This window comes from Pituophis catenifer, unplaced genomic scaffold (assembly GCF_029215685.1).
Source record: "Pituophis catenifer annectens isolate HBS135680 unplaced genomic scaffold, rPitCat1.0.hap2 SCAF_6, whole genome shotgun sequence".
NCBI classification, from domain to species: domain Eukaryota; kingdom Metazoa; phylum Chordata; class Lepidosauria; order Squamata; family Colubridae; genus Pituophis; species Pituophis catenifer.
The window spans coordinates 82,989,178-83,013,926 of record NW_027256886.1 but is presented as its reverse complement, the minus strand read 5'-3'; the positions used below and the strand labels follow the sequence as shown (position 1 = coordinate 83,013,926).

At 40.9% G+C, this 24,749-nt stretch overlaps 1 protein-coding gene across 1 annotated transcript; it reads left to right on the top strand.

Annotated features, from left to right (window-relative positions):
- The first annotated feature begins 8,636 nt into the window (after nt 1-8,636).
- On the top strand, nt 8,637-24,408 carry LOC139318331 (mannose-binding protein-like). The gene is given in 7 exon segments (XM_070945740.1): nt 8,637-8,849; nt 16,482-16,506; nt 16,509-16,563; nt 19,123-19,298; nt 19,802-19,882; nt 22,812-22,895; nt 23,159-24,408. Coding segments are annotated over 7 exon segments (1,014 nt in total). The 3' UTR covers nt 23,539-24,408.
- The last annotated feature ends 341 nt before the right edge of the window (nt 24,409-24,749 follow it).

The window sequence follows — 24,749 nt, the reverse complement described above, 5'->3', positions numbered from 1 at the left end:
GCACTAATGATGTTACCTAGTTGCAGTAGTGGGTTTTAAAACCCATCTCTACCACTTCGCTCATGCGCTTGCGCATGCTTGTGCACATGTGTGACACTTCTGCACATGCACAGAAGTGTGCGGGTGGGCACAGCCTCCCACCGCCGCCGCTACCAGTTCGCCCAATCTGGGGTGAACCAGTAGCAACCCACCACTGCCTAGTTGGGTAACGAAACATCTGCAAGAAAACAACCAAGCTCAGAGAGCATCAAGAACCCCTCAAGTCCTCTTCTATTTTTTAGGGGCTGCCCCTGAATGTTAGCTACACAATTTATAAAGTACATTCTGACACTGAAAGCAATGATCTAGAGAAGTGAGATATCTCTGCTTCATTGTCCTGGATAGGAGGACAGACAACCCCCTGTCTTTAATACTTTAATTTAGATCCCTGAATGGAGCAGGGTATCCACACTGTGATTATCTCTAGGGTTAGAATAACAAAAGGGAGAGTTGAAAGCTACCTGTAGATTTCTATCTTTTATATGTTTTCCTTTTTTTAATGACACGTTTTTTTTAAAAAAAAAATCCATAACCAATGTATATAAAAGGCATGTAGAAAAGAAGAAAAAGTAGGATGCAATTAATGCTCACTTACTTGCAATATAAAATGCAAGTAAGTAAGCATGGAGATGGGAACATCATGGAGGTTACAGTTTTCCATCTATCATTAGTTGCTTCTCATGTTGTAAAATGCATTAGCTTACTTTTTAAAGAAAAAAATAAAAATAAAAAGCACTGTTAATCTTTAAGAATATCTAGCTAACACAGTATAGTATCACAAACTAGAGCAATGGGCTGTAATAAATCAGATCAATGTAGGAATTTTATTTCTCTTCATTTGAAATATAATCTCTAAATCTAGAACAACCCACATTTTGGATATGGTACAAATCAATGCATAAAATGCAGTGGTGAAATCCAAATTTTTTTACTACCGGTTCTGTGGGCATGGCTTAGTGGGCATGGTGTGACTTGGTGGGCGTGGCAGGGGAAGGATATTGCAAAATATCTCCCTTCCCACCCCACTCTGGGGCCAGCCAGAGGTGGCATTTGCCAGTTCTCCAAACAACTCAAAATTTCCGCTACCAGTTCTCTGAACTACTCAAAATTTCCTCTACTGGTTCTCCAGAACCTGTCAGAACCTGCTGGATTTCACCCCTGATAAAGTGGTAGTCCATTAATTGCTCCCCATTAAAAATGAATTCAGCATCAGATTAGTTTTTTTAATACAAAATTATTTTGGACATTGGGGTATAGGCCCATCGTTTGATGAGCTATTTTCCAGACCATGTTTTATATTTTATTGAAAAGCCTTCCTTTCCATTAAACTGCCAGAGACATAATCATGGTACATTGGCACATTGCAACACATAAACAAACACGGCACTTGAAAGCTTTGCAATTCTCTTTCCTTCTAGTTCTCCTTGGTCCTGGTGGAGCGATTGCTGATGGTAAAATTTTCCGAACGCAAAAAGATCGAGGTACTTTTCAGGACGGCAAAAGTGGCTGCGAGAACAACCTTGCCTTGCCGAGGAATGACGCAGAAAACAAAGCCCTTCAAAATATATTAGTACAGCCTGGTCAAAAGGCAGTTCTGGGAATCACTCACAATGCAGCTAAAAACATCTTTGAGGATCTGACTGGCCAGCCCATAAAATATTTCAACTGGGCTCTAGGAGAACCAAAAATCCTTGAAAAAAAAAAGTGTGTGATGATAATCGAAAATGGCAAGTGGCAAATGCAAGATTGTAAGTTGGATTCATGGACAATCATCTGTGAAACTAGCATCTAACAGATGTTGGGTTGGGGAAGGAAAAGAATTCCACCATAGAATTGAAAACGAAAGCTTATTCTGTTTATCACACAAACAGTCTAGCATATGGCAAGTAAATCCTAATCCAATAGCTTCCCTTGTTTTCAGTGAAGAGATCTGAAGTCAAGTTTTACTCCGTTGACTTCAGCCTTGTCATTCCAATGGAAGTTGCCTTCTTCCACTTAAACCAACCACCTTGGATCCTTCCTCAGTCCTCCACTGAAGTAGTGGCCAGACTTGATGCTGCTTAGCTTTTATGATCCATCATCAAATAGATGTTTCCATCTTCCAAGTCTTCCCTAGCTTAGCTTAGATAGCAAAACCTGCACAGAAATGTAACAGTTTATCGATTTTCCACCATTTCTAAATAAATGCATTTCCTATCAGCATTTGTTGTTTGAGACTCTATTTTTTTATTTACATTGAGAGGCAACTTAATAGACATGGTCCTACAATAACCTTGCTACATTTTCCGGAAATCCTTGGACAGTTATGCAAAGGATACTTCAGAGCATTGGTGGGCCTCGAATTCAGGGATATTCCTATCAGCTCTCAGAGGGTCAGATTAGGTAATCATACTTCCTCGGTCCTTATTCTTAACACTGGTACACCACAGGGTTGTGTGTTGAGTCCCTTACTCTATACTCTTTATGTACATGACTGCATTCCCACTCACACCAGTAATACTATTATTAAATTTGCAGATGATACAACAGTGGTAGGATTCATCTCTGGTGGGGGGGATGAATCTGTCTATTGAGATGAGGTGAACCGGTTGCTTTCGTGGTGTGGAGACAATAACTTGATCCTTAACACCAATAAGACGAAGGAGCTTATAGTGGACTATAGAAGGAATAGATCAGACATCCAGCCCTTGCTTATCAATGGAGACTGAGTGGAACAAGTGACTAGTTTTAAGTTTTTGGGTGTTATCATAAAAAAAGACCTGACCTGGAGTACTCACATTGCTGCACTGGTCAAAAGGGCCCAGCAGAGATTATACTACCTGAGACTTCTCAGGAAACAACAACTGAACGAAAAATTGCTGGTGATCTTCTACCATTGTACCATATCTTAATTTACTGCACCTGTGTATGGTTTGCTAATTGCACAGTGGCAGATAGGACAGCCCTCCAGAGGGTTAACATCATTGGCCAGATAATCATTAGTTGCCCTCCCCCCTTCTTGGAAAAGCTTTATAGCTCCCGTTGCCGTAAGAAAGTTCAAAACATTCTTAAGGATCCATCTCATCCTGGGCACCTTTTTTTTTTTTTTTTTTTGAACTATTACCATCTGGCAGACGGTACAGGATAATAAAAACAAGGACAAATAGGCTGAAAAACAGCTTCTATCTCAGAGCAGTAACTATATTGAATTCTACTGTTTAGTGTAATATTAATGCAGTATCAGGAGTTTTCAATTCAATTGTATAGAATGTGAAGGATGTGTGTTTTTGTTTTATTTTTTTAAATAGTTTTCTTATGTATGATGTACACTGAAGATGGCATTTAATTTCATTGTACGAGATGTAATCACAAAAAGGTAAACTTAACTTAACTTATCATTTTGTACCGAAGGATCCAGATTTGAATTTAAAATTTACAGTAATTTTGTTGTGAGCCATTCAGTCCAAGATGTCAGAGGTGAACCATGATAAATCCTGGCTAGCTTAATAAAGGAAGTTTGGCCTGGTGGGTTTGAAGCGGGAAAACCCACTTTCCACACCTTATAGTGGAATTATATGCCAGTATTGAGTCCCTTCATGCTCACAGGGGGGAAATTATTGGAAGAGCAATTAGGGAGTTTGGTACTGCTATAAACAAAATGCCTACCCGAGGGTAAGGCCATAAAGCATTCAGTAGACGGAGGTATCTTGGAGCCCACCACATTCTGCATGTTATGGATCATATGCATACTCAAAGGGGTGTCTGGGCTCCAATATTCCCCATGCATTACCTCTGGGTAATTTACAGTGGGAGTAGGGGCACGCACTCTTTCCATATTCTAACTATCGAGTGCAGCTTGACACCAGTCTAGGGGTTACTCCCTCATTCCCCACTACTCCTGAGGCTCCGCCCTCTCCTATAAGGCCTACAATACATATAGCTACACAGATTCTGTCAAGTTGTTCGGTTGTGGGATCGCAATTTCCAGGATAAGTTCGTTTCGTCGCCCGTGCGTTGGGTGTTAGCCTCCGGAATAACACCTGCAGGTGTTCACCTTTCCCGTTCATAGAGGGACAGCTCCCGGAGTGTCACCAGAAGGGGAGAGGTTCCCTCTAGTCCTTTGAAGAGTTAGTTTCCACATAAACTTGGGCTTTTTCTTAAAAGCACAGCGAGGAAAGAAAAGTTGAACTCCATTCTTCACCCTGTCTAATGATGGCCATACCAGACTGGGCGAAGTAATTTTCTTTCCTCTCAGTGGTGTCAACTCATTTCTAACAATTCTAGAGATCAGGCATTTAATACTTGCAGTTACCTTGAAGGTACCCAAAGACTTAGACATATACACTAGTCATTATAGATGCACATCCATCTTCCAACGTCGCCTCAAGTTCCTTAGCTTGTTGCAATTCCTCCTTAGAATAATTAGGTCTAATTTGTTCATCTGGGACCCATAGAGTTAAACAGTTAGCCTGTATAATTAAAGGCTTCAGCACGGCTCGACGAGCTTCCTAGTCGGCCTTATTATTGCCTTGCTATGTCTCTGACGCTGTCTTCTGGTGTCCTCTACAGTGCATAATGGCAACTTCTCGGGGGGCCCAAATGCTGTCCAACAGGCGTGAGATCTGGGACCCATACTTAATGTCCTTTCCCCCAGCCGTAATAAGGCCCCTATCCTTGTATATGGCCCCATGCACTTGCACTGTCAAGAAGCATATTTATTTATTTTTTAAAATAATTTTTATTATAAATTAAAAACAAAAAACAGAAAAAAGACTATAACAAGACAAAATCACATACATACAACTGAGGTTGATTCAACTCCCATATATATACAGTTTCTAAATAATATTACATATCATCATACTACAGATTCAATTAGGTTTATCATATTGCATCTTGCACTTGTTAATCTTATATCTTCTTATCTCTAATATTACCTTATTTATATTTAGTTTGCTATTTACATATCTATGCCACATGCTTTCCTAACATCTATCTCATGACATTTTTACTTCTATCCATTGGTACCATTTATCCCAGCTTTGATTGAAAGTTGATTCTTGTCTATCTTTAAGAATATATGTTCATCTATCACATTCTGCACACCACAAAATTTTGTTAATAATCATCTGATCCGATGGTACTTCTTTCCCTTTCCAAAGTTGCACATATGCAATTCTAGCAGCAGTGGTAATATGTATGAAAAGGTACCAGTCTATTTTCCTTATGCCCCCAGGGTTTATTCCTAATAAGTAGACTTCTGGTCTCAATTGAAAGCTGACTCCCGTAATCTCCATGAGCCAATCTTTTATCTTGCTCCAATAGTTTTGGGCTTGTAGACATGTCCACCATTGGTGGTAAAATGTATCCCTGGCTGACCCACATTTCCAACATTCTGCTGAAGTTCCAGGGAACATCTTTGCAATTCTTGCTGGTGGTATATGCCATCTATATAACATTTTAAATATATTTTCTTTGAAGGACACTGCCATCGTCATTTTTGCATTTCTGTTCCATATTTGTTGCCATTTTTCCAAATTTAATGAATATCCAAAGTTCCTCCCCCAGGCTATCATCGAGTCTTTAACTATTTCATCAGCTACAGATCGGGACAGGAGGAGGTTATATACCTTGGTGATACATTTTTTATCACCTTCCAGGAGGGCCTTATCGAACTCTTGTGGTGAAGTAAAAATCTCCCCATTGGCTTTATCTTTTTGATATCTTGCTTGGATTTGTACGTATGCCCACCAGTCCAAATTGATTCCCCGTATTTGTAGGTCCGCTTTAGATCTAAGGTTACCCCCACCATCCAACAATTCCTTGTACATCACAAGTTTATTCAAGTTGTATAGAGGTGGATATGTAGTCGCTTCAAGGGTCACAAACCAATATGGAACCTTACTATACATCATTCCTTTGATCTTATTCCATACCTCAATCAGACATCCCCTTACATAGTGATTCGTAAAGTATTTATGCTGTCCTGCTTTGGTTGGCCAAAGAAAATAATGCCATCCCTGCTGTAAATTATACCCTTCAATTTTTAATATAAGCTTCCTCTTCAATATTATCCAATCTTTTACCCAAACCAGGCAAGAGGCTAGATAATACCACTCCCAGTTGGGGAGCCCCAAGCCTCCCCTTGTTTTATGCTCTTGCATCATTTTCCCTTTAACACGTGGCTTTTTCCCTTACCATATGGATTTTCCAATTATTTGATCCATTTTTCTAAAAAAGCTTTTCTCTAATCTTTCCACAGCTGTTTGGAAAAGATATATCCATTTTTGTAGCACGTGTGCCTTTACCACTGCCACTCTTCCTAGCAGGGATAGCTGTACTTTCCTCCACCGATCTAAATCCTGTTCCATTTGCATGATGAGTTTATCATAGTTGTTCTTTTTTATCGAGGAGCATTTTGGAGTCAGCCATATGCCCAAATATTTTACCTTTTTAGCTATTTGTATTCCCATCACATTCTCTATCTTCAATTTCCGTGTCCCCTTAAGATTTTTAATAAGTAATTTGGTTTTGTCCCTGTTAATTTGTAGACCCACTACTGCGCCGAATTCCTCAATACTTCTCAACAAATTTGGCCCTGAAGTCATTGGCTCCTCCAATATAAAAATGAGATCATCTGCAAACGCTTGTATTTTAAACTCCTCCTTCCTGACATTAAGTCCTTTTATTTCTTTGTTTTGTCTGATTTGATTTAGTAAAGGTTCCAGAGTCAAAATAAATAACAGTGGGGATAGCGGGCATCCCTGCCTAGTTCTCCTATGTATTTATATCTCCTCTGTTGTTTCACCTTCAATTAATACTTTTGCATATTGCGCCGTATAAAGTGCCCGGATTGCTTGCGTAAAACTAAATCCGAAATCCATCTCCTCAATTTGTAATAAAATAAAGTCCCAATTAACCCTATCAAACACCTTTTGTGCATCGAGGAACATTAGAGCCATTTCTTTGTCTGTATGTGTTTCATAATATTCCAATGTATCCATGATGGTTCTAACGTTGTCTTGTAAGTATCTATATGGCAAAAAGCCATTTTGATCTTGATGGATATATTCGTTTAAAAAAATCTTCAACCTTTCCGCTAATATTGATGTGAATATTTTGTAGTCCGAATTAAGCAGGGAGATAGGTCTATAATTTTTAATCTGTGTTCGATCAGAATCAGGTTTGGGAAGCAACGTAATATAAGCTATATATGCGCAGAGATGGACAAACTAACTTTAGAGTTACAGGATAAGGAAGACTCAAAATACTTCATAATATGGAATAGATGGTACCAGTGGATAAACCAGAGAAGGGGGAATGGTTAAAGATGAAATTTAGAAGAAATCAACATAATTAAAAACAGCACTGTCAGATGGATAGAAAAGGAAATAAGTCACTGTGCGTATGTATATATGTATATATAATAATAGAAAGTAGTCAATAGATGAAGTTGAGTACTGTATATGTACGGTATATGTATATGTAATTTTTGTCTTTGATTAAGAGAAACTTGTATGTTTTTCTTATATTTGTTTTTTAAGAACGAATAAAGTTTGTTTTAAAATAATATATATATATATAAGCTTCCATCCATGACCTGGGGACTATTCCTTTAGTTAATACCTCATTAAATAAATCTTTCATGTTTGGCAATAATATATCATATATCTCTTTATATAATTCAGCTGGTAGTCCATCCGGTCGGTGATTTACCACATTTCTGCTTCTTAATAGCAGTTTCGATTTCTCCTTCCCTAATCTCTGAATTAAGAATATCCTTCATATGTTGTGGGACTTTAGCTAATTTCAAGTTTTCAAGGTATGCCCTTACTTGTGTCTCCTGTATTCCCTCTTTTTGATATAATTCCTCAAAGAAATTTATAATCACCTTCTTTTTCCCTTCCACATTCCCCACAAGAATTCCCTCTCCATCTTGTAAGGCATCAATTCTCTTTGCTTCAATTTCTTTTCTTAACCTATACAAGAGCCATTTACCTGCTTTATTAGTGTGTTCAAAAAAATGTTGCCTCCCCCGTTTAAGTTTGTTCACCAATTCCTCTTGGTCTAATAATGATAGTTTATGTTTAAGAAACTCTTTTCTCTCTTTTATCTTCCCATTTCTCGGATCTACTTGTAAACCCTCTCTTCCTTTTCTAATTCTTCTAGAATTTTGCCCCTATTTTCTCTCTCTAATTTCCATTTATGCGCCGAAATTTTTATCGAATATCCTTTTATAAATAAATTTATTTTTATAAATAAATAAATAAATATCCTTTTATCGAATATCCTTTTATAACCGCTTTCATAGTATCCCATACATTTTGCAGCGAGGTATCCTCTCGTCTATTTTCCTCGTAGAAAAGCTTTAATTCTTTTTTCAATCCCGTAACAAATTCCTCCTCCCTTGCCAAATCTGTCCTCATTGTCCACCTTCCTCTATACTTTCTTTCTTTCCAACTTACTATCACCGGACTGTGATCCGCCCATTCGTTTGGTCCAATTTCTACTTCTACAGCCAATCTTAATATTTCTGGAAATATTAAGAAGGCATATTTAGAGTCTGTATAAATGTTGACACATTTGCCTTTCCCAAGTTCCAAAGTTCGAGTCAAAGCATGCAATTCTGCCAGCTGAGCACTTGTACCGGGAGGGAGGGGCTCAGCTTCCCATACATCTTCGAGAGTTACAACAGCATACCTAGCTTTCCGTATTCCCTCCTGCACAAAACTGGTGCCATCTGTGTATGGAGTAAAGTCGGGGTTGGAAAGCAGAACATCAGTCATATCTGGACAGCTGGCATAGGTTTCCTCAATAGTCTGAATACAATCGTGAGTAGCTTTTAAATCTGGTTCAGGCAGCAATGTGGCTGGATTCAATGTAGTAAATTGTATTAACTTGATCATGGGGTTGTGCGTAATTAAACCTTGGTATTTCCGCATGTGGGGGTTGGTCAACCACAAATGTCCTTTGGTTTCTAAGACAGCTTTGAGGGCATGGGAGGGGGGGAGATATCCAATTCCTGGCCAAAATGTAATTTACTAGCTTCTTGTGTTAACAACGCCGTGCCTGCCAGGGCTTTCAGATAGCCAGGCCACCCTCTTGCTACAATATTCAGCTGCTTCAACAGATAAGCAACGGGGCGATGCCAAGTTCCCATTTTCTGGGTGAGAACCCCGACTGCTACGTTCTGTTTAGTGTCGACAAACAGCTGAAACGGCTTGTCTAAGTCAGGGAGCCCTAAGCTGGGAGCTTGCATTAAAGCGTCTTTTTAAGTTGTGAAACTTTTCTCTTCCTCTTTTTCCCATCGCAGAGGTTCCTTATCACTTCCTCTTATAACGTCATAGAGAGGTTTTGCAATTAAACTGAAATTGGGGGTCCAGATGCGACAGAAGCCTGCAGCCCCCCCCCAAAAAAACCCCTCAAGTCTTTCCTATTCCTAGGCGCCGGGAGCTGACATATGGCCTCCTTTCTCTCATGGCCGAGAGTTCTTTTACCTGGTTCAATGTCATATCCCAGATATCTGACTTTTTGTAAGATTAGTTGTGCCTTTTTCCTGGATGCCTTGTAGCCCAGCTCTCGCAAGAGATGGAGCGGGTCGTGGGTGTTTCACCAACAGTCGTTTTCTGTCTGGCCTGTAACTAACAAATCATCTATGTATTGCAACACAACATCTGGTGGAGCCTGGTGGAGCCTGGTGGTGCAGTGGACTAAACTACTGTTAAAGTAGTATTTAGCTGCCAGCTGTCTGCAATTACTGTGAGTTCAATTCTCACCAGGCTCAAGGTTGACTCAGCCTTCCATCCTTCTGAAGTAGGTAAAATGAGGACCCGGTTTGTGGGGGCAATAAGCTGACTTTGTATAAAATATACAAAAGTATGAAGGCTATTGCTTAATGCCTTGTAAGCTGCCCTGAGTCTCCGGAGAAGGGTGGCATATAAATCAAAAAATTTTTTTTAAAAAAAGCATTGTAAGCCACTCTGAGTCTCCGGAGAAGGGCAGCATGTAAATCAAACTAATAAATAAATAAATAAATAATAAACATCTGGGTAGGGGATTTCCAGGGCCGTCAAATCTTTTCCCAGTGCAGCCCCAAAAAGAGTTAGGGAGTTCTTGAATCCTTGGGGTAACCGTGTCCAGGCATACTGTTGTTTTCTTCCCCATCACTCCTTGGATATTGGTGAAGTAGGGGGAGGCTTGGCTCAGAGGCTGGGTTAGGACTGAATGAGTGGCCCCAGTATCCACAAGGAAGGAGATAGGTTTGCCTCCTATTTTAAACTGACCACAGGTTCTGGGAGGCGGGCTGAACCTGGTCGATCTCAGTCCCATTCCTTCACTTTTGCCAGGCCTATGAGGGGGGCTTTTAAAAATCCTTCTCTTCGTCCTCTCCCTCCCTGGCTTCTCCCTAGGCCAGCTCTGTAGTTCTTCACAAACCTGCCTCTTCTTCCTTCTTGTCCTTTTCCGGGCATTCACCCTTTCAGTACCCTTCTTTCTTACATATGGCGCACTGGTTACGTCCCAAACCCATTCCATACCCTTTACCTCTGCAACCTCCCCTTCCTCTTGGTACCCCCATCATAGCAGCGGCCAGCAATTCAGCTTTTCGTTGCATTTTTTTGGTCCTGCTTCCTTTCCTCCACCTTGTCACAATTGACAAAAGTCTTCCCAGCGACTTCCATCAACTCATTCATAGGCTTTCCCAGGGCTCCCTCCAATCTTTGTAACTTTTTACGTATATCTGGAGCACTTTGTGATATAAAGGTCATGGCAAGCATTTGAGCATTTTCAGGCGCTGTGGATCAATAAGAGTATACATTTGGTATGCCTCCAACAACCGAGTATAAAAAGCTTCCGGGGGCTCAGTGGCTTTTTGCATCACCAGGGAAGGCTTGGACAGGTTAATGGCTGGTTTTCCTGCTGCACGGACTGACTGCACCACCAAATGTTGATAGTCCTGAATTGCCCGTAATTGGCCATTTCGACTCCACAAGGGATCCTTCGTAGGGAAGCGTTCCTCGACATATGCTTCAAGAGTGCGACCTTGGGGTAGATCAGGCTTCACTATTTTTGATACTGCAATCCTAATCTTTTCCCTTTTGGGGTGGCAAGGTGCGTGAGACTAGGAGCCTACATTGCTCAACTTTGCATTTCTGGATCCAAGGTGGAGGTCTTTGAAATAAGCTGAGCCACACATCAATGCAGGGGGCTTGGTCTAGGTGTCCTAATGTGGGGTGGAACACTAACTGGAGTACCTTTAAAGCAATAGAGGGAACTAATGTTCCCTTATCAGGCCAGCCTACCACACAGAAGACCCTAAACCTCTGTTTGCTCCACTTAATACCATACCTTTAAAGCACATAAGCGTTTTTAAAATGCTTCAACATACACTCTAATGGAATAAGGGGCCCACTTCCACCTCCTCTCATAGTCCACCCAGGGCACTAGACAAGACAAATGAGGAAAAGGGTATGAGAGGAAGGTAAGGGGTCCATTCCTCTCGGGATAATACTTAAGGAATTTTGTTTCACACTTTCACGTCCGACCCTGTGAGCCGGATGATCACGGTCTCCGATGGGAACTGCGAACGCTATTCGCTTTCTACTGGCCCAGGGTGCTGGATACTCAACAGTCACCTTTGGGAACCGCAGTAGACACTCACATCAAGCGCACTTGGCAACCTTCCCCCCCTTTTACCTCATAAGAGAGGGTACCTTTACCTCTTAAGAGAGGGTGATCAGTCCTCTCCTCCGTCCCTGCTTTACAGGGAGAGATTATTCTATTCCCCAATACTTGCCTGCAGGCTTGTTCTCCTGTCCTCTGGCCGGCTGGAACTTGGCCTGGTCTCCATTCCCTTTCCAAGTGGTTCTTGGAGGCATCAACCGCTGCTGCAGGGGTCCTGCGTCACCGGGAAGTCCCTCGGAACAAAGTGTCCGATGGTGCCTGGGAAGTTCCCTCTAACTCAACAAGCCCCTGGCAGAGGGGTGACCCTCCAGAGAGTCCCAATGACTCGTTGTGTCCCATCTGGGGTGCCAGAAATGAAGCGGGAAAACCCACTTTCCCAAATGCAGGAGACAAGACCACAAAAGTTGGAGAACACAGGTTTATTTCCTAGCAAAGGTTCGGAACATTCACATGTCAGATTCCAAACCCTGGGCTATGCCCAAGGTGTACCTTTTATACATTTTGCAATTCTAGCCACGCCAGAGGCGTTACGCTTCTGACTCTATTTCCATATATGGTCTGTTACTTTCCGTGAACACTTCTGGTAATATGTTTCTTAATATAAGTTCGTTACAGGGATGATATAGAACATTAAGCTCATCAGTACATTTAACAAGTTCCTTATTTCTGTTCCTTGTACTTTCCTGAGGTTTGCAACATAACTTCTACTCCCACGACAACACTTCTGAGAGCAACATAATACTGTGAATAATACAATACATAGATTAATATGATTTATAGTATAAGACCCTCCTGTCTCAGGTTAACCAAAAACATAATGGGACAATTGAATACAGCTGCCTTAACACTTCTTCTCGGGCACTCCACCACAGCTGACACAACATGGACATTCTTACTTGGCTGGCTCTCCTCTGATGTTCTCCTGCCATTGGTCTGCCAGTGCTCTTCCCTCATTCCTTCATCCTGGGAGCTTCACAGAGAGATATGCCCAGAAACAATCATTTAGGAAAGCAGAATCTCCACTCTAATTGACTGAAGTGAAAAGAACTTTTTATTAAAGATTTTGGTTGTAGGAAGATGAGGAGGAATCTGAAGTTCCTGCTCACTGATACTAAGAGCCAAACATTTCCCATCCCTCCTTCCAATGTCCAGTCCTTTGCCACCCAATCTAGGATCACCACAATATTGTGGAAAACTCTGGGTTGTTTAGACTGCTGGAATTTCATACCCAGGGCAAGCAGCCTTGAAAATACTGTAGGAAATTAGCACCCACCCTTCTCCTAGAAAAATGAAATATTCTAGGAAATATTAAAAAGGCAGACTATTATACCTTCCTGGATGAGAAAAGGAGAAAACATGTGCTTGGAAAGCAGCCCCCACCTTTGTCAATAGCCCCAGAAAGACAAAAGACATCTTACCTATAACACAAAAGACCTTCAGCTCCAGGGTGATGGGATTAAGACATGGCCCTCAGGACATGATAGGATTAGCCCTCCACCCATCTCACCATATGGCACCTGGGAAGGTTACATCAGCGAACAAGGCTCAACCAAGCCTGGGAGACAGACAGCCTACAACGTTAGCTAAGACCCCTGTCCTGGGAATCTGACAGCCAATGAGATATATTTCTTGTACAGGAACAGAAAACTCTAATGCAGGGCCCAAGAGAGGGTATAAATCTATCTATCTCTGTCTCCCATGTGTCTTTTTGCCTGGGACCTCAAACAATGGTGTCCACCATTAAACCATCTTTCCAAGCAGTCTCCATGTTTCCAGTGTCTTTCTTCCCCATTTGGAACTGAACCCAGATGAACATTTCTTCCAACAATACCCAGTGTAAGTGGAACAAAGAGCTCTGGTCTACTTCACATGTCAGCTCCCCTGCCGCCGTCACCCCATTTCTCACCATGAGATACACAGGTGTGGATTGGCCCAAATGCCTCCCTCCTCCATTTTCCTTTGATGGCAGGACACCAACAAGGCCACAGGCTGATGATGGAGATTGTGATAGATACTTTTCCACGGCCATTTGGCTTTGTGGGACATTTAAACACACATCCAGGGGAGCCAATGCATATGTCAAGGGGGGGGGGGGGCAGAGAGAGAAAGAGGGAGGGAGGGAGGGGAAGAGAGAGAGTCCAGAGGGAAAGAAAAGAGGAGGAGGAAGAGAAGGAAGCCAAGGTGCTACAAATAGGAAAGCTTCCCCCTTTCTCCTATCTCTTTTTTTTAACCGCCTCCAAGGCTGTGGCTGTGGTGAAATTTTTTTACTACCAGTTCTGTGGGTGTGGATTGGTAGGCATGGCATAGCTTCGTGGGCATGGCAGGGGAAGGATACTGCAAAATCTCCATTCCCAGCCCACTACAGGGGAAGGATACTGCAAAATATCCATTCCCACCTCACTCTGGGGCCAGCTGGTATTTGCCGGTTCTCTGAACTGCTCAAAATTTCTGCTGCTGGTTCTCCAGAACCTGTCAGAACTTGCTGGATTTCACCCCTGCTCCAAGGTACTTTCCAACTCTATTATCCTATCCTATCATATCCTATCCTATCCTACCCTACCCCACCCTACCCTACCCTACCCCACCCCACCCTATCCTACCCTACCCTACCCTACCCTATCCTATTCTATCCTATTCATTAATATTAAAGCAATTTCAATTTAAGATTTTACAGGATCATATGCAAGAATAATAAATCTTATGCGAAAACATCCCAAACTACCCATTTTTTAATGTTTATTAAATCTGTGACATTACAGTGCAATTTTAATTTACTTTCTTCCACTGCATTATTAAAATGCAGTGGAAGAAAATAAATTAAAATTGCACTGTAATTCACAGATTTAATAAACATTAAAAAATGGGTAGTTTGGGATGTTTTTGCATAAGATTTATTAAATCTTATGCTATTATTAAAGAGCTATTATTAAAATAGCTCTTTTCTCAATAGACAAAGCAAAAAAAAAAACTTTAGAAGAAGAAGAAAATCCTGCTCTAAGACTCTATTTGGGCCCACAAAGAAAGCACATATTTAATTGTGTTGATGGAAATAAGAAATACTTGATGTAAAACCACTGGTGATTCCTTTCTAAATCAGTCAGTCAGTTGGGAATCTTTAGAGTCATTTCTGCAAGACTGGAAATGGATTAAGAGTTTATCCTTAAATATTTGCTTGCACCAAATATAAAGAGCCCGAGTAATGCTTGCTTATGCTTCAAAACTCCCCAACAATACCTGCTTTGTGATTAATATTCTTACAAGAGTCAATAAGGAAGCAACGGGGACAACACAGCCCTAAGTGACACCGAGCTGTGCTGATAAATGTGGTTTGAATATGGTGACTCAGAACATTTATTCTTAAAATACAAATGTGAAATGTGAGACCTTGTTACATAAGCCATTGTCTATAAATGGAAACCTTAAAGTCTACCAAATTATTCTTCCCACGACGCCTGTGAAACACTGGAAATCACAAAGTAAGTAATCTGACTTTTGACTCAACCCTGAAAAGAGATACTTCATGTAAAATCATTGGTGATTCCTGTCTAAATCTGTCAGTCAATCAGCCGAGAACCTTCAGGGACATTTCTCCAAGCCTGGGAACGGATTAAGAATTTATCGTTACATATTTGCTTTCATCAAATATAAAGAGCTAGAGTTAGGTTTAAAAAGATGGCCGCTGTATTTTTCTATGCAGACTGCTGATTATTTCTAGATATATATATATATAGAGAGAGAGAGAGAGAGAACTAAGAGTTTATTTGATTGAGCAATCAGAATGCTTGTTTTTATTTATGAAAGACCTCAGAAAGGTAAGCCTCAATTCTATATGCTATTTCAATACCTTTGAGCACATGCATTTCCCTTTTTCAAGATATGACTTAATTCCATGTATGCTTTGTACAGTGATGAAGGCTGGGATTGAAACTGGCATTTCCTTATTCCATCAGCTATTGGATAGATGGATGGATGGATGGATGGATGGATGGATGGATGGATGGATGGATAGATAGATAGATAGATAGATAGATAGATAGATAGATAGACAGACAGACAGACAGATGTAGATTAGATAGAAGAGACAGACAGACAGACAGACAGTTATGGATGGATGGATGGATGGATGGATGGATGGATGGATGGATGGATGGACGGATAAATGATAGGCAGATCAGAGGTGATATTCAGCAGGTTCTGACCAGTTCTGGAGAACCGGTAATGTAAATTTTGAGTAGTTCGGAGAACCGGTAAATGCCACCTCTGACTGGCCCCGCCCCCATCTATTCTCTGCCTCCGGAGTCCCAGCTGATCGGGAGGAAATGGAGATTTTGCAGTAACCTTCCCCTGGAGTGGGGAGGGAATGGAGATTGTACAGTATCCTTCCCCTGCCATGCCCACCAAGCCACGCCCACAGAAGCGGTAGTAAAAGTTTTTGAATCCCACCACTGAGACAGACAGACAGAAAAACAGAGAGAGAAAGAGACAGATTGCATCTTTTAAAAAGATGCTAAAGATATCATTCCTTACCCAATAGGCTGAAATGAGAGAGAGTGATTTCCTCATCATCACCCAGCATGGTCAAGTGAAAACTTGAACAATGACTTCAACTTGGTCCTTCCCAAGGTTCAACACCAATTTTACTCTTCAAATAAAAGCAGCAATACAGATTAAAAATATCTATCTATCTATCTATCTATCTATCTATCTATCTATCTATCTATCTATCTATATTAACTATAATTTCTGTTGTATTTTTCTTTTCTGAATCCTGTCTTGTAAAGATTGCAAGAGACACAGAGAAGCTGAGTGACCATTCTGCCAAAGGATTTCCTTTATTCAACTCATGATGAGTGCGTCTTCAAGGTATTTTCTGTTTATCTTCTACCATTGATTGTTACTACATAAGCAGGTCACTTTGACTCCTGCAATAAACTTTCAAGATCACCTATTTACTGCTTTGTAATCTTCCTGATTCTCCTTGTTGTCACCTTTCAACTGGGCCTGTATTGGCAGTCCAAATCTGGTTTGATTTTCTACTGTGGTATCTTTAATGCTCTTCATTTCCTACTTCCTTAAAATCATTTTTTTCTGATTGGAATTGGCTATAATTGGGAGGAGAATTCCAGAATAGTAGAACAAAATATGTAGCTCAAGATTCAATTATTAGGACTTTAGTGGTTCCTGAGTTTCATTCTCCTTCTGCAAGCACTAATAAAGTTGGGAATGAAATGTCCACAGCAGTGGTGGGATTCATTTTTTTTTACTACCGGTTCTGTGGGCAAGGCTTCGTGGGTGTGGCATGGCTTGGTGGGCGTGACAGGGGAAGGATACTGCAAAATCTCCATTTCCACCCCACCCCACTCCAGGGGAAGGATACTGTAAAATCTCCATTTCCACCCCACCCCACTCCAGGGGAAGGGAAGGATACTGTAAAATCTCCATTCCCTCCCCACCCCACTAACCTGCTTTCCAGCCCCCTGTGCAGGACAACAAATGAAGACCCAGCCGATCAGCTGGGATTCAATCAGATGGGACTCAAGAGACAGTAAATAGATGGGGGCAGGGCCAGTCAGAGGTGGTATTTGCCGGTTCTCCAAACTACTCAAAATTTCCACTACTGGTTCTGCAGAACCAGTCAGAACCGGCTGAATATGACATCTGGTCCACAGATACCCAATTAACTGTTCAGGTACTGGTTCCATATTCAGATTCTGACAATGTAGGTTAACTGGTTTTATATTATTATTATTATTATTATTATTATTATTATTATTATTATTATTTAATCTTTAGTGAGATTCACAGCCTTTGAGGCTGGTTAATAGTTCAGCAGCTCAAGTCCTAACCAAGGACCTAGGAACTGTTAAGGTATCGTCGGAGGATGTAAACTGTTCTGACTAAGGTGGTTTTTTGTAGAGTCAAAATGTTCAAGTCCAGTAAATTTAGAATTTCTAAATAGCAGGGTAGCCCTTTGGGTATTGCTCCAAGGGCTCCAATTACAATCAGGACAACACACGATTTCTTTTTCCACAGTCGCTCAACTTCAATTTGCAAGTCCCTGTACTTTGTGATTTTTTCTTGCTGCTTATCTTCAATCCGTGCATCACCAGGTATTGCAATGTCAGTGAATCATACTTTTTTTCTTTTCAACTTTTGTTATGTCAGGTGTGTTGGGGACCAAGTGCCTGTCAGTCTGAATCCTAAAATCCCACAAGATCTTGAGTTTCTCATTCTCTAAAACTTTCTCAACCTGATGTTCTCAGTGGTTTTTGCTATACTCAGATCCAAACTTCCAGCACAATTTCCAGTGAATGATCTTAGCAACGCGGTCATGGCATTATAGGTAGTCAGTTTGTGAAATTTTGCTGCACCCACTGATCAGGTAGTCGACTGTCTCATCTTTCTCATTACAGAGGCGGCATTTGCTGTTGGTGGTAACTTGTTGAATTTTTGCCTTCATGCAGTTTGTGGCCAGGGCTTGTTCTTGAGCTGCCAAAATAAAGCTTTCTGTTTCTTTTTTCAGTACTCCTGATCTTAACCAGTTCCAAGTTAGTTTCTGGTCAGCTTTGCCTTCAATACTTTTCGAGTATTGGCCATGCAGAGCTTTGCTTTTCCAATTTTCAGCTCGCTGCTCAATTACTTCTTTCTTATATTCTGCTTTTGTTTTAGTTGTCTTTAAAAGGCCTCCTTTATTTACTTCCTTAATCATTGGTTCTTCACTTTTCTGGATGTAATCATTCAAGCTGCGTTTTTCTTCTTCCACAGTCTGCTTTACTTGTAGGAGTCCTCGACCACCCTCTGCTCTTGGTAAATATTTATTATTGTTGTTGTTGTTGTTGTTGTTGTTGTTGTTGTTGGTTAATCTTTGGTGAGATTCATAGCCTTTGAGGCTGGTTAATAGCTCAGCAGCTCGAGTCCTAACCAAGGACCTAGGAACTGTTAAGGTATTATCGGAGAATGTAAGCTGTTTTTTTTTTATTATTATTATTTTTAATTTGATTTATATGCCGCCCTTCTCCGAAGACTCAGGGCGGCTTACAATGTGCTCAGCAATAGCCTTCATCCTTTTGTATATTTATACAAAGTCAGCTTATTGCCCCCACAAACTGGGTCCTCATTTCACCTACCTTAGAAAGGATGGAAGGCTGAGTCAACCTTGAGCCTTGGCGAGATTCGAACCCTGCAGTAATTGCAGGCAGCTGGTCTTAATAAGCTTAATAACAGGGTGCCTTAAACCCCTGTACTACCAAGCTGTTCCAAGTAAAGTGGTTTTTTGTAGAGTCAAAATGTTCAAGTCCGGTAAATTTAGAATAGAACTGGTTCCATATTCAGATTCTGACAATGTAGGTTAACTGGTTTTATATTATTATTATTATTATTATTATTATTATTATTATTATTATTATTATTTTGTCATCTTAGGCCAAACATTGAAACAATGCTGGCACTCCTAATGCTTCTTCAGCTGGCCTTGGAGGTCTCGCTCCAAGAAACCTCCAAATCAGCTATTTCTCCTCAAGACAGGCTCCACAATGCATGCATGTTAATTATGTGTGCACCTAACAAAGGGGACCCCAGAAGAGAAATGGCCATTCAAGGTATCTAAACATCTGCATGAAAGTGTGCTGTTTTGTTTTGCTTTTATGCATAGAAGGAGGGTGCAGATATTTTGTGTCTTCTTGTAACCCTCTGAGCCAAGTTCAATTATGATGTTCTGTTGTACTGATGAAAGATTGCAGAGATATGACGAAGTAGAAGAAAAATTATAATAGGACAGTAAATTAAAGCAATTTAATAACGGTACTCTTATTAACTGTACCAATAACTCAGATATGAATTTTTGAAAAAGGGGTGGGTTTTTTTTGTCAAATAAGTAGAAAGTTGAGACTGCTACAATCAGTTTCTGATCCAAACAGTAGAGTAGAAGGCTTAGCAAGAAGTAGGAAATCAAACCTGAGTAGTAGCAAAATCACCTCATGATTTAAAAAGTTGGAAGTGTTAGTGCTAGGTAAGGAACCTTGGCTGATAATAACACTGTAGTAGTGGAAAGTCTTCCTTTGAGTCATTGAACCAATCTGTCTTCCTCTTATAAAATCACCAGGGCTTCAACAGTTTTCAAGTCCATCAGAACTTCTGGCTATCTCTGCACCAAACAAAGATAAGCTGGGGAGCGGAACAAGTGGTGAGATTCATTTTCCAGAAAATAAATTTACTATGATGAAAATATACTGAGATTCTACTCCCAGTCCCCCAAAAGAGGGGGCTGGGACAAGCTAGGAGGAAAAAAATTAAAGGAAGTGGACAATTTATGATGCAAATACCAACAGGACATAGAAGGTAATTTAACGTACTGCACTATGTCAGGGTTCCAATGACAGATGCCCTAATTAATTCATGAGCCTCGAGGCAAGTTTCAAAAGAAATCCAATTATTTATTAGGAGCAACATGTTGGCATATACCCAAGTGGAGTCAGCTCTGGCCCACATAATTTACGTCCCAACTATGACCCTGGTTCCCCCCTCCTCCCAGGGTGTGTCATAAATCACATTCTCCAATGGAGCACTTTCGCAGGCTGTAGAGAACACACCTCTCCGTCTGGCTCTGGTAACCTAGGCTGCAGCCTTGAGAAAGGTATGCGTGAAATGTGCTTCTGGTTGTTGCCGTTTTACTCTGTCAGTTTTCTCCCCTCCTGCCTATGGCAACTCAAGAGCAGGCCAGGAATGCTTTACGAGTTGACACACTATTTATTCATTTATTCAATTTATTGTGTCGCCTCATCTCACCTGGAGGTGACTTTAGGTGGCTTACAATCATTAAAACCCACAAAAACAATAAAACAATAAATAGTGACATTGAATTGATTAAGATTGACAAAAATGGGGAGGGAGAGAGAAAGATGCACATGGGGGAGAGGAGGTAGAGTCTTTAATCTTATGGGACCGCCTACTACCATCAATAGCCTCCCACCGACCAATACGCTCCCACAGAGAGGGGCTCCTCCAGGTGCCGTCGGCCAAACAATGTCGGCTGTCGGCCCCTAGGGGGACAGCCTTCTCTGTGGGGGCACCGACGATCTGGAATGAGCTCCCCCCAGAGATACGGAGGATTCCGGATCTGCACACCTTCCGCCGCGAGCTGAAGACTCTTTTATTTCATCAAGCTGGCCTCGCCTAAATCTTCTCCCTTTTAAGTGTAAATTTTAAATTTTTACTGTATTTTAAAATATGGGTATTTTAAATTATGGGTATCAATTCAGCCAAATTTATTTAATTCATTTTATTCGATTTTAAATTTTGTATTTGTATGTGTTTTATTTCATGGCTGTTCACCGCCCTGAGTCCTTCGGGAGTAGGGCGGTATAGAAATTCAATAAAATAAAAAAAAATAAAATAAATAATCAATTAACCAAAATAATGTGTCCCCTCCATTGAGGATCTATGCCATTTGATGGAGTCAGGACTTCAGGTCCTTTCAGCTCTTTTTCTAAATACGATTTATCTTCAAAACATTCTAGTGAGATAGGGTGAGGCGAGAACTAGGAATCTGCTTAGCTCCCTTTACTTTAGTGAGATTTCTTGTTACATTGAGTCACGATCTTGCTCAAACCAAATCATAAGATATGAGAGTCACACACCATTCACCCATGTTTCTTTTAGTCATTGTTTGCTGAATATATCTTAATTGGCTTTCATTTACCCATCGAATGGTACATGGTTGCTGAAGCATGTCAGTTGGGTTCCAACATCCATGCAAATGGGATGTAGGGTTACAATTATTGAGCTTTGTAAACTCTGCTCTATGGCTCAGTGTAGTGTGTAAACTCCACCACATAATGACTTTGTCAACAGACTCTGCCTTGGTTTGTGTTAACATCACAACCACCAAGTTCATTCTTCCTGTTCCTTGTATTTGTACAAGGTCCAAATGCTTGAATTTTGATATCACTGTGGTGAGTACATCTAGTTTACAGGCCAGGGATTGTTCGAAGGATCAAAATGACAGCATCCCTTCAGCTCCGACATCAAAATGACATTGCAGAAATTTCGTGGTTTTTTTTTTTCTTTTTCTTTTGCCATCTTAGCTATTTCCTCCTCTGATATAGCTTCTGCTCCTCAAAGAAAAAGGAACAGGGCCTCTTGTTCATCTATCATTAGACCATCCCTCACAGAAACCTTCCCCAAGTCTTCCTTGGCTCACAGTTTTGTTTTGTTTTGTTTTTTCATTTCTTCAATATGTGCATATTTACACAAGGTTGTTTTACTTCCTGTTCCAAACAAGGACGCAGTTATTTTACCTGCCATGCACTGAGTTAATAAACTTGCTTCTCAGGCAAATATAGTTGTGGTCCATCCAGAATGAAGGAGAGATTTAGAACTCACTATTTTGTACAGGCAAAACTTGTCCAACTAGCCTTCCTATCAATAGCTGAGTTGAGATCTGTATAAAACACTAGAAGACAGGATATCTATTGTTTTGGGCTGGTGAACGTCCTTCTGTCTTATAACAAAAGTTACTCTGTTTCATGTTCAACCAATAAAGACACTGTGTTTAGTAGAAAAATTCATAAGGAAAAATAATATGAGGGATCAATGGAGGCGCTTCCCACCCCAAATTTAAATATGCATAGAAGAAGTATCTGTGGTATTAAGCTCCCAAACTCAAGGACATATAAACCCTGAAATATCTCTTTATATCATGAATGGGCAACTTCTGCATGAATTTTTGAGTCAATGTTTGGTGAATACCTACATGACAGACTCTACAAGAATGTATAGTTATGAAGGATATACTTCCAAAGATAGAATACCATTTTTCATATATTCCTAAAAGTGAAATTACTCTTAATTTAATTTCAATCCTATTCCCTGCTTCAAAACATATGAGATAACCCTCACGGTTTCTTTAAAAAAAAAAAAGATCTGACAAATCCAATCATTGGGTGCCTGAAGTAAGAACTCTAGGAAGGAGGGTCAAGTTATTGAGTCCCTCTGACTAGATGGAAATGTTCTCCAAGGTCATGGCTATTAGAAATATCTTCCTTTGCATTGAAGAATCTCTAATTGAATTTGATATTAATGAGGAAGTCTAACTCAATTCCATTCCCACTCAGAGCTTGAACTTCTTAAGCTGCAAATAAAAGAACTTCGGATTCAGATGGACATTCTCAAAGCTACCTTCATCAAAGTTCAACAGGGTAAGACATTTGGGAGAAGGGGTTAGGCACTTCTGGCATGTGTGTTTCCACATCTTGATTTAGCTAACAACCTTGGGTTTCCCTGCTGGTTCCCCATCCAAACATGAAACAGGAACAACCCTATCTGGCTTTCAAGGCAGCTCTGAGATCAGAAAAAACTTCCCTTTCCACTAATCTGCCATAGATGTAATCATGTCACATTGGCATGTTGCAGAATCAGTGAAGACAGTACTTCAACATTTTGCTATTCTCTTTCCTTCTAGCTGCCCTGGCTCCCAATGGAGTGATCGTGGGTGAGAAAATGTTCAAAAGAGGTGACTCTAAGGGAGATTTCCAGGCCGCCACCGCCAACTGCGCACACATGAAGAGCAAGCTTGCCTTGCCAAGGAATGTGGCAGAGAACAGCGCCCTCCAAGAAATAGTAGCATGGCGTAAAGAACAGGCGATTCTGGGAATCAGTTACAACGCAGCTGAAAAGAAGTTTGAGGATCTCAATGGCCATCCCCTACAATTTTTCAACTGGGCTCCTGGAGAACCGAATAACCTTGGTTACGAAAAATGTGTGGAAATACACCCAAATGGCCAGTGGCATAATAGAATTTGCGATCTCGGCTGGTCAATCATTTGTGAATTTAACATCTAATGGATGTTGGGCTGGGGGGAAGGAAAAGAATTCCACCATAGAGTTGAAACAGAAAACTTACTCTGTTTATCACAAATACAGTCTAGCACCGTGATGGCGAACCTATGGCACACGTGCCCAAAGTGGCATGCAGAGCCATGATACCTGGCACATGCGGTGTCACCCGTTCTTCTTCCAGGTTTCTGGCATTCATGCATGTGCAATGATCAGCTGGCCTTAGCTCGTGCGGCAGTGCCGAAAATCAAAAGACCAGCTGGATGGTGCGCATGCGCATGTGCATGCCGGAAACTAGCTCTTCTGATTTCTGGCACTGCCACACGCACGAAAGCCAGCTGATCATTGCACAGACACTTGTTGGGGCTGCAACCCAAAAGAGGAGAAGCCCAGGGGGCATGCATGCACCAGGAAATGAATTTCCGGTTTCTGGCACACGCATGTCCCCTAGGCAGCTCCTCTTCTGGTTTGCAGCCCCGACGAGCATGCGTGCACGCAATGCGCTCACTCCCTTTTCGCCATTCGGTGCCAAAAAGGTTCACCATCACTGGTCTAGCATATGGCAAGTAAATCCTAATCCAATAGCTTCCCCTGTTTTCAGCGACATCGGAAGTCAAGTTTTACTCCGTTGACTTCAGCTTTGTCATTCCAATGGAAGTTGTCTTCTTCCACTTAAACCAACCATCTTGGAATCCTTCCTCAGTCCTCCACTGAAGTAGTGGCCAGACTTGATGCTGCTTAGCTTTTATGATCCATCATCAAATAGATGTTTCCATCTTCCAAGTCTTCCCTAGCTTAGCTTAGATAGCAAAACCCGCACAGAAATGTAGTGGCTTATAGATCCATTTTCCACCATTTCTAAATAAATGCATTTCCTATTAGCATTTGTTGCTTGAGACTCTATTTTTTTATTTACATTGAGAGGTAGCTTAATAGACATGGTCCTACAATACTCTTGCTACATTACCTTGAAATCCTTGGACAGTTATGCAAAAGATTCTTCAGAGCCTTGGTAGGGCTAGAGTTCAGGGATATTCCTATCAGTGAATATCAATTTGCACTGAAGGATCCAGATTTGAATTTAAAATTTATTGTAGTAATTTTGTTGTGAGCTATGCAGCCCAAGAGGTCAGAGGTGAACTATAGTAGCAATGGAATTTAGACTTATATACCGCTTCACAATGCTTTACAGCTAAGGTTGTTGAGAGTGTGGTGGC